Here is a 10,092-nt window from a genome sequence, read left to right on the forward strand (position 1 = left end):
AAGGACTTTGTCTGTCTTCTTCACTGCTATACCCCCAGGGCCTGGATTAGTACCTGACACACACTAGGTGCTCAATAAATATTTGTTAATTGACTGAATAAAGAATTGTCCTTTTCTTTGCTCAAGTCACTCCCTCCACCTGGAATGCCTTCCTTTCTCCTTCCTTCCTTTCCTAATCCCACCTAAGGCTCAGCTCTAGCCCCCACTCCTCCAGGAAGCCCTCCCTGACTAGCTGGGCTCTGAGCCCTGGAAAGTGGCTTGTTCTTGCCCCTCACCTACTACAATGCCTAGTTTTAGGTGCTGGTAAAGTCTGGAGTGGAGGTTAAAGGCAGAAGAGAATAGGCCAGCTTTATTGGGGTTGGAGGAGGGGCTGCCAGAGGCTGGGCTGGGGTGGAGCTGCAGGGAGAGCAGCCAGGGATGCAGAGTCACTTCTTCCACTGCTTCTTCTCATAGTCCCACCGGGAGGCCAGGCCTTGCACGGGGTTGGCCTTCATGTCCAGGATGCGCTGCAGCTGCTTGGCCTTCCACTCGTCCGTCAGGGTGATGGGCTTCTCAGGGAACACTTCAGGGGGACACGGGGTGGGGATGGGTGTCAGTACCCTGCCAGGCCCACCCCCACCCCTGAGCCAGGGTCTCCAGCCGTAGGGTTGGGGTGCCCTGCACTGAGGAGTTCCCTCCACTCTGTCCGGCCCTCCACCAGACTCTGCTAAAGCATCACTTCCAGGGACCTCTGGGTTCTGATTCCAGCTTTGCCTTAGAGTCACTGTGGGAACTAGGCCAACATCCTTCCCCACTCCGAGCCTCAGTTTCCTCCCCTACCTCTGTGGCCAATGGTAATAGGAGCACTGACTTGACGACCACCTGGATACAAATCCCAGCTCCCCTGACTCCCTGGTTGTGTGACCTTGAACAAGTCACTCCACCTCTTTGAGTCTCATTTTCCCTATTTATCAAAATCATCTCACTCCCTTGTCTGCCTGCCTCTGAGGCTCTCAGCCTGCCTCACCTCCATCACTGGCACTTTCTATCCTAGGGGGTGGGCAGGAAGGGAACGATTTTATATGCGAAACACTGGGCTCAACTATACTTTTTCCCAAAGGATCTCTCACTGTGTCCTCAAGCAAGGTAGGAATTCCCAGCACACTTTTACAGAAGAAAAGGCAAGACCACTAGAATTGAAGTCAACTGAGGCAGAGAGCACCAGCTCTTTCTCAATATCCTCTCCCCTTCCTCCAGAGCAGTGGCTCTCAAACCTGAGTGGGCGTCAGAATCATCTGGAGGGCTGTAAAAATGAACATTGCTGGGCTCCACCCCCAGAATGTCTGACTCAGTAGATCCCAAGTGGGGCTGAGAATCTGCATTTCTCACAAGTTCCCAGGTTGTCCTATTGACCCAGGGAGGACACTCTGACAACCACTCTTCTGAGGTAATAAACTACTGAGCTAAAGATTACGTTTTCCAGATTCCCTTGAAGCTAGATATGGTCATATGACCATTCCCAGCTGATAGGATATGAGCAGAAGTGGCAGGAGCAACTTCTGGGCCATAGAGAGAAATGCATCTTCCCTTTCCCCCTCCTTCTTGGCTGGAATGTAGGCTTGATGGCAGGAGCTGGAGCAGCCCTCTTGTATGTCAAGAAGGAAGCTGCATGTTAAGGATGGCAGAGCAAAAAACAGAAGCAGCCTGCACTGTGGAGTTCCCATATTTGTCTGGAATGCTTCTCTGGCCTTTTTTGTGAGAAAGCAATAAACCTCTATCTTGTTTAAGTTCTCGTTGGGGACTCTTTGTTACAGCAGCTGAAACAGTATATTGGAAAATACATAGTTAATACACAGCAATCAGTAACACCACCATTCATGACTATGTGCCAAGCACTGGCCTACAGCCCTCCCTCACTAAATCCTCAAAAGAACCCTGAGATATGGGGACTATTATTCCCATTTTACATATGAGGAAACTGAGGCTCAAAGAGGTAGATTCCCTACATTCCAACCCAAGCAGCCATGCTCTGCCCTTCATGCTACAACTCTTGGGTGACATTTCAAAACCCTTCAAATGAATACCAGCATGATTCCCTTACGAGCTTGACTGGTGGCTGTGGCCACAGGGCATGGCCCAGGTCTGCAACCAGGGGAGGTATTGCCACTCACCATAGATCCGCTCCCACCAAATCACCAGAGCTGCGAATCCAAATAAAAAGAAGACGCAGCCCATCACTGTCTTCCACTCATTGGAGCGATGATTCATCTCCGCGAAGGTCTGATGGAACTGGAGCCGATACACTGGAGGCAGGTGGGTGCGGAGAAGTGGCCTCAGGTGTGTCCACTCCAAGGACCCTGGGCCAAATCTTGGCCCCAAGAATCCCTGGCCTCCCACTCCCTGTAGCAGATGCTATTCATTCAACACATTCTGTGGAGCACGTACTATATACAAAGCATGGCTCAGACTCCACAGTGAGAAGTGAACCAGGCTGAGGAAACTGCTAATGCAAAGGCCCAGAGGCGGGGAAGTGCATAGCACATCGAAGGAAGGAATGAAAACAAGTTAAGCTGGAGTCTGGGGGAGTTTTCTTAGTGAAGGGTGGTGGAAATGGAGGTGGGAGGGTGTGACATAATAAGAAATATATATTTGGTTTCTGCCTCCAGCTCCTGGCACAAGAGCTTCCAAAATCCTTGAAATTCCCTGAGTTGATAGGGGTAAGAGGAGCAACTTTACACATAATAAGCCCCTTTCAACCATACCTGACTTTATGCTAATGAGGTGATTCTTGGGGAGCTTCCAAAATCCTTGAAATTCCCTGAGTTGATAGGGGTAAGAGGAGCACCTTTACACATAATAAGCCCCTTTCAACCATACCTGACTTTATGCTAATGAGGTGATTCTTGGGGTGGGGGGGCTGAGGCTGCTTGCCAGAGGAACCCACCATGTGATTAGAAGGCTGAAACTTTTAGCTCTCCCACCACCTCCAGGGAGGGACGAGAAGATGGAGATGGACTTAATCAATCATGCCCACATAATGGAACTTCCATAAAACCTCTAAACAACTGGATTCTGAGAGCTTCCAGGTTGGTGGAAACATCCTTGTTCTGGACCTTGCCATGTGTAGTTCTTCCTCTGGCTGCTCATCTGTAACCTTTGTAATATCCTTTATAACAAACGGTAAATGTAAATAAAGTGTTTCACTGAGTTTTTTGAGCCATCATAGCAAATTACCAAACCTGAAGAAGGGGTTGTAGGAGCCCCCTATTTATAGCTGGTTGGTCAGAAGTGCAGGACACAACCTGGGATTATGATTGGCATCTGAAGTGGGGCAGTCTTATAGGACTACACCCTCAACCTGTGGGGTCTGATGCAAACTATAGGTAGATACAGTATCAGAATTTAATTGAATTATAGGACACCCAGTTGGTGTCTGGAGAGTTGGAGAACTGGTTGTTGGTGTGGAAAAAACCCCACACGTTTGGTGCCAGAAGTGAGAATATAGAAGAAACACAGTTTGGTTTTTTCTGTTTTTGTTTTTGGTGGCTGGCGCATAAGGGATCTGAACCCTTGTCCGTGGTGTTATCAGCACCATGCTCTGAGTGAGCTAACTAACCAGTCCTTTTTACTAGCAGCTGGCTAGTACAGGGATCTGAACTCTTGGCCTTGTGGTCATAACACTGTGCTCTAACCAACCAAGCTAACCAGCCAGCCCTAGAGTTTTTTGGAGGGCGTACATGGCTAGGGAAAGAGCATGAGCAAAGACGTGCGGTGGGGTGTGGGAAGTGCTGGGCGTGTATGGAGAACAGCAGGAGCCCGGAGTTGCTGAGGCAGAAGAGGCAGAACCTGAAGAGTTTGAGTTTCCACAAGGGCAGGAGCTGTGGGTGTGAGGGGGCCCGGGGAGCAGAGGGAATGGAAGAAGATGTGGGGGGAGGGTGGGAGAGTGAGGATGCCAAGCCGGCAGTGAATAAAGTCAAAGGCCTAAGCACCACCACGTCTAGTGGTCAAAGTAAGTTTGCTGAGCTCTGACACTACAGTGTAACTCACCAGGCATCCCACCATGTCTTCAGTATAGCACATGGTGGAGCAGCTGAGGTTGAAACCACTGTGTGGGTTCAAATACTGCCTCCACCACTCTCTAGCTGTGCTACCATCATCAGTGACTTCACTTCGCTGAGTCTCGGTTTCCTCAACTGTGAGCTAATGAGAGTACCTTCCTCCCTAGCAGCACCTGCTGCATGAAAGTGTGCAAAAAATATTAGGGATTATGCTTATTGCCATCTTGCTTTATGCACGTAATATTTGGGGAAATAAGGGAAGTGGGAAAGAGGGGAATGTCCACATCTAAAATGGATAAACAGAAGGATACCAAGTGGCACGCAGAAAAGAGAGAGAGAGAGGTGAGAGGAAGGAAAAGAGCTGAGGGAGAGAGGACTGGAAATGTGAGCTCACAGGGAAAGGATGGAGCCTGGCTTGCTCACGGCCATATTCCCAGTGCATGGCATTGTAGTAGATGCTCAATGAAATGTCAAATGAATGAATGAACACGTGAGAAGCATGAGCCTCTCCCCACTAGGAACCCCCTGAAACACTGGAGGCCAGGCTGGGTTCTCCCATCCATGAAATGAAAAGAAGAGGTTCCAAATACCAAAGGGCCAGCCGAGAGGACTCTGGTGGGCAGGACTTGGGGCCATGCATCCCTCCTGCCTCCCAGGTCAGACCCCTGCTCCCCGCCCGCCTCATCTGCCTCTCTCTGTTCCATCCCCCCACATCCCTCAGTGATGCCAGAACCCAGGCTGGGTTCTCCCATCCATGAAATGAAAAGAAGAGGTTCCAAATACCAAAGGGCCAGCTGAGGGGACTCTGGTGGGCAGGACTTGGGGCCATGCATCCCTCCTGCCTCCCAGGTCAGACCCCTGCTTCCCGCCCGCCTCATCTGCCTCTCTCTGTTCCATCCCCCCACATCCCTCAGTGATGCCAGAACCTTCCACACTCTCTTGCTCTGACACCTTTGCCCATGCTGTTCCCACTACCTGGCAGTGTCTTCTTCTTCACCCTTCAAGGCCAGCTGGAACATGCCCTCCTCTGGGAGGCCCATCAGGACTTCCCTTCCACACTCTCTTGCTCTGACACCTTTGCCCATGCTGTTCCCACTACCTGGCAGTGTCTTCTTCTTCACCCTTCAAGGCCAGCTGGAACATGCCCTCCTCTGGGAGGCCCATCAGGACTTCTTCTCTTTCTCCTTTGGGTCCTCACAGTCCCTTGACCACACCTCTCCCTAGCCACATATCCCATACCACAGTTATTGGGGACTGTGTTGGTTTCTCCCACTGGACTGGGAGCACCAAGAGGGCAGGAACCAAAGTTACCCCCAGCCCACTCTCCCCAGCCAGGAGCACCCCCAAGACCTACGGGCCACCTTCTCGGCATGGCTCAGCTGGGTCCAGCTGCCCTTCTCCTTCTCCTTCAGGGCCCGCTGCTCAGCGGTGAGCTCCGTGCAGAAGGGCTCGTCTGGCATGGGGTAGGAGCGCTGGGCATAGTAGTTGCTGTAGGGGGGCATCTTCCCTTCACTGCGGGCTGCAGGCACAAGGGAGGGTGCTGAGTCCAGGCTGCGCCTGGGACAGCCTATCTCTAACCATAATATTAATAAAGAAGGCTGCATTGATTGAGCACTTATTGTGTGCCAGGAGCCATTCTAAGGCTGTCAGGTGAATTGGCTCATTTACCCCACCTCACCAGGTGATATTATCTCCATTTTACAGATGAAGAAACTAAGCAGCTAAGTGACTTGCTGAAACTCATGGAGCAAGAAGGAGCAGGTCCAAGGCTGCAGTTCAGCCCCTCTGGTTTCAAATCCCATGTTGTCTCGGGAGATTTGAGGTGAGGAGGGCATGTCAGCCAGAGGCAACAGGTGGGCAAAGGTTCAGTGGCAGGAGCCCGAGGTGCTAGATGAGAATCTGCTCTGCACACTGCAAAGCCTCTGCACATGCCTTTCATGAGTGGTCAAGGGCATGGCTTTGGAGTCAGCTGGGTTGGAACCCCAACTCCACTCCCACCCCAGCACCAACAAACCCCCTCACCTTGCTGTGCCTCAAAATCCTTGTCTGGAAAGTGAAGATAACAAAAGAACCTACCTCACACTCTTGTGGGAAGCTTCAAGATAATATACTCAAAAGGCACCGCACAGTGCCTGGCACAGAGTAGATGATCAGTAAATCGTACTGATTAATAGCGGTTGTTTTATGACTGGCCTCCATTCCTGGAAGTTTGCTCTGATGGCTAAGCCCCCAAGGGCTCCTTGTGGATGTCCAGGGTGCCCAGAATAAGGCTGGCCTCTAGGGAAGGTCTCAATAAAGGTTCTTCTGTTTACTGACACCAGAGATGCCCACAAGGAGGGCACTGGTATCAGCTTAAGGGGGCAACATTGGACCTGCCTTGGGCAAGGAGTCCTGGATCTTTTAATATCTAGATCTCTGGGTCTTAGTTTTTTCCTCTGAGAAATGGAGGTAACAGCACAGCATCCACCTCACATGGTTGTTGTGAGGTCTAGATGTGTTAATCTAGCTAATATGTTTTCTTTATTTTTATTTTCCTGAAGGTCAGGAAGGCCCTTCTGCTATCTGGCTGAAGTCTCTCCTGCTTTAGGCCTCTTTCTTCTGACTAGCACTGATATCAGGGTCTGGAAAGGAGGATTCAGTGTTCAAGGTTCTGTCAGTACCCTCCACCTAAGGACACAAAGGTCTTAGAGGCCTGAAGTTAGGGGGCCAGGCCCTGAGGAAGCTTGGAATGGAGCGGGCTGCTATCTACTTGCCCTGTGGGCTCCATTTCCTGGGGAAAGCTGGCCCAGGACCAAGCTGTAGGATCATGGGGAGTGGTTTTGACCCAGGACCATGTGGAAGGAATAAAGGACAGACTGCAGACAGGTTCCCTGCCCCTAGCTCTGGAGCTAAGTTGGGAGGAAAGGGTCCAGGTCTTACCAGTGCCTCCTGGGCTGTGTGTCCCTCGAGTTCCAAGTCCTCCTTTCCTCAGCACCAAGCTCCAAGCAGCTCTGGAGAGCATCTAGAGTGTGTGTGTGGATGAGTTCTGCCCCCACCCATCAGAGCCCAGACTGGTGTAGTGGAGGCAGGTGTCCCAGGATTTCAAGGTCACTCTCATGCCTCTGACCCTTCTAATTTTGTTTGAGGTATCTCCTCGACATTTGGAGCTTCCTCCTGGGACCTCAGTTTGCCATCTGAGAAGTGGGGGTAGGGCTAACTCTTGGGGCAGAATCTGTTCATCCGTTTGGGGTTGGGAGTCTGGGTTCTGGTGCCAGCCCCAGCTCAGCCTGGCCAGGTTGGGGAGCCCCCATCAGTTGTTTGTCCCCCACCCCAGAGAAAACTGGATGGGAGTCCAGATAGGGAGGGGACAGGTCCTGAGGATCTTCCCTACAGGGCCATCTGCCAAGGACTCTGCACAGACGGTCTGGCCCCCACCCCTTTCCCCCTAATTGGCTGCCTACGTGCACGCAGAGCCCGCTCCGCTGGATGTGGTGGAGGAGGAGGACAGGCTGAGCACAACCCCCCAACCCCCAGGGAAGTCTCGGATCTGGCATCCCAAGGGGGTGGGGAGGGGCTTTAGAGAACAGGGACCAAACTGGGTCAGAGGGAGGGAGAGGACAACACATCTGGGGAGAGGAAGGGGGCATCCCACTTCTCAAAAGAGAAAGGGGTCCACACCATACGTGATGAGTGGGAGGGAGCACCCCACATCTGGGAAGGAGGGGCCGGAGGGGCTCCCCGTCAGTGATAAGTGAGTGGAAGAGCCCCACAGATCGGGAGAGGGAGGGGTAATCTACATTTGGGGAAAGAGACCGGCACCCCATGTGCAGACTGAGAATAACTTCCCAAGAGTCCTCAACTCCGACCTGCCAGAAGCCCCCTCCCCCTCCTCTATGGAATCCAGGCCACATCCCCCACCCACCCACCCACTCACCTCGCGTCCTCAGCCGCAGCAGGAGCGCAGCCCGCGTGTGCCAAGCGAGTCACTGAGGACGGAGGACGGCGGACGGACTGCGGAGGGACCTGAGCGCGGCGCCCGCCCCCGGGCACGCCCCCCAGCCTTTTCCAGGGCCGCCTCCGCGTGGGAACGTCCTGCCTCGGCGGGGCGTGGGAGCACCCAGCCCGTGTCCCTGGGGGCGAGGGACTGCAGAGCGACTCCTGAATCAATTTCCCCACCACGGGGGTCCTGCCTCCGGAGACCCTCCAATGACTGCGCCTGAGGCAGCTCCCAGGGCTTCCCGGGTGGGCCAGGCCTCTATCCTGGGTCCAAGAGCAGGATCTCCGCTCACTGTTGTTGCTTCCACCTGGAACGCTCTCTTCAGGCCTTTGCAGACTCGAGCCTTGCCAACCCTCCAGTCCAGGCCCCACGCCCCCTGCTCCAGGAAGCCTTCAAGCATCTAGCCTCACCGGAGGAGCTGGCCTGCAGTGCACTACCTCTCCCCCGTCCCCAAACCCAGTGAGAGGTGGTGAAAAAGCCTGCCTCTGGGGTTCAGATCTTAGCTGTGTGACTTTCAACAAATGGCCTAACCCCTCTGAGCTCCTGTTTTCTTTTCTATGAAAGGGAGCTAATGATAGTTCCTACTTCACATGACTGTGGTAAAGGCTGAGTCAGTTAATAGAAAAGCCTCAGGAGCATTTGTTCAAGAATGATTTATTAAGACCTATTATATACTTGGCATTTACTGTATGTCTTGTTTACCAGGCTAAATGCTGGGGGAGATGGTGCTGAACAAAACCAGACAGTTCCAGCCCTTAGAGGGCTTACAGTCCAGTTCCAGGCAGAGGGAAAGGCCTGTGCAAAGGCCCAGAGGCAGGAAAACACAGGGTGTGTTCAAAGAACAGAAGACAGGTCATCTTGGCCAGAGTATAATGGGTGAAGGGGAGGCTGGATGAGGGGGAGAGGTAGGCTGGACCACCAAGCAGGGCCTCATAAGCCATGGTAAGGATCTTGGGTTTTATTCTAAAGAAGATGGAAGGCCACCAAAGGTAAGAAGGGGAGTGATGTGGTTAAATGGAGCACAGCATGAGCTCAGTAAATGTGCCTGGGATTGTTAGTATAGTGATGGTGGACTGATGGGTGAGGGCTGTGGGCCCCCTCTGTGGCCTGGGGACCAGAGCTTCCCAGGTCTCTTGCTCTGGGTCCCTGAGTAGTGCCCAGCCCCCACCATCGTGGATACTACAGGATCCATCCATCAGGGTTCCTATAGCCCAGTGAGGCCACAGGGACCTGCTCCAGCCAGTTTCTGGAGGGAGGGGGCTTATTGGGGAGGAGGTGGCAGATAGCCTAGAAAGGCAATTACTCAAGGGAAGGTGCTAGTAGGACTCTAGAGTGAGCACATCACCTCCAATCAGGACATCAACAGCGACAAAACTTTGAGAAGACAGCTTGGGAGTCTTCTGGAGTTCCAGGAAACCCCCAGCTCCCAAGACTGGCCATGCAGGGTCCAGCACCCCCTCGTGGTCACTCATGGGAGCTGCTCCCTCTTCCCCCAACTAAGGTAATTACAGATTTGAGAGTCTCCCACCTTACCTCACCCATGGATGGAGAGTAGCCTATGGATGGAGGACAGGGAGAGACCTTCCTTCAAGCATCCTGGGAGAGAGCACTTCTTGAGTCCCGTCAGACTTTTTTTTCAGGGTGGCTGCACTGGAGTGAGAGGCATATGTGTAGGCTCTACTGCTGCCATGTTGAGTGGCCAAGGGGCAAATTTCTGAGCCTCAGTTTTCCCATGTCTCACAGGGCCTCCCAAGGGAAGGCATTTGGGGAACGCAACCCTCTGTTCTTCCCTGTCCTTTCCCACCCCCGCCTCTGTGGGAACTCCAGGCCCCAGATGTGGAGTGATGCTGTGACAAGGAACATCTGTGGGAGAAGCCTGTCCCCAGTGCCGAGGGCGATGGGGTGGAGGCAAACCCTTGGGCAGCTCAGGGTAGCCCTGCCGCCTGCAGGGCGATTGCGGAGCATGCTGTTGAAGTCCTGAACCCGGGAATAGGCGGACTCTCCCATAAGGCAGGTCACTCGGGGGTCCTGGAGCCGAGGAGTAAGAGTCTTCCTGGAACTCTGGTGGGCACGAGAGTG

At 53.1% G+C, this 10,092-nt stretch overlaps 1 protein-coding gene across 1 annotated transcript; it reads right to left on the bottom strand.

Annotated features, from left to right (window-relative positions):
• Positions 1-316: 316 nt before the first annotated feature.
• LOC103594089 lies at positions 317-8,036 on the bottom strand. The gene is made up of 5 exons (XM_008577281.1): positions 7,951-8,036; positions 6,957-7,038; positions 5,392-5,556; positions 2,151-2,282; positions 317-562 (listed from the first exon to the last, which is right to left on the bottom strand). The coding sequence occupies exons 2-5, from the start codon at positions 7,036-7,038 to the stop codon at positions 426-428; spliced, it is 516 nt and encodes a 171-aa protein (XP_008575503.1). The 5' UTR covers positions 7,951-8,036; the 3' UTR covers positions 317-425.
• Between the last annotated feature and the right edge of the window lie 2,056 nt (positions 8,037-10,092).

This window comes from Galeopterus variegatus, unplaced genomic scaffold (assembly GCF_000696425.1).
Source record: "Galeopterus variegatus unplaced genomic scaffold, G_variegatus-3.0.2 Scaffold65, whole genome shotgun sequence".
NCBI lineage: Eukaryota > Metazoa > Chordata > Mammalia > Dermoptera > Cynocephalidae > Galeopterus > Galeopterus variegatus.

What these genes read in the sequence shown, in the direction of transcription:
- LOC103594089 (XM_008577281.1), bottom strand. Translation starts at nt 7,038, where the DNA reads ATGCTCTCCAGAGCTGCTTGGAGCTTGGTGCTGAGGAAAGGAGGACTT. An exon ending in CCATGCCGAGAAGGTGGCCC is followed by an intron (nt 2,283 to 5,391) that starts GTAGGTCTTGGG and finishes ACCTGCCTCCAG; the next exon opens with TGTATCGGCTCCAGTTCCAT. An exon ending in TTGGTGGGAGCGGATCTATG is followed by an intron (nt 563 to 2,150) that starts GTGAGTGGCAAT and finishes GTCCCCCTGAAG; the next exon opens with TGTTCCCTGAGAAGCCCATC.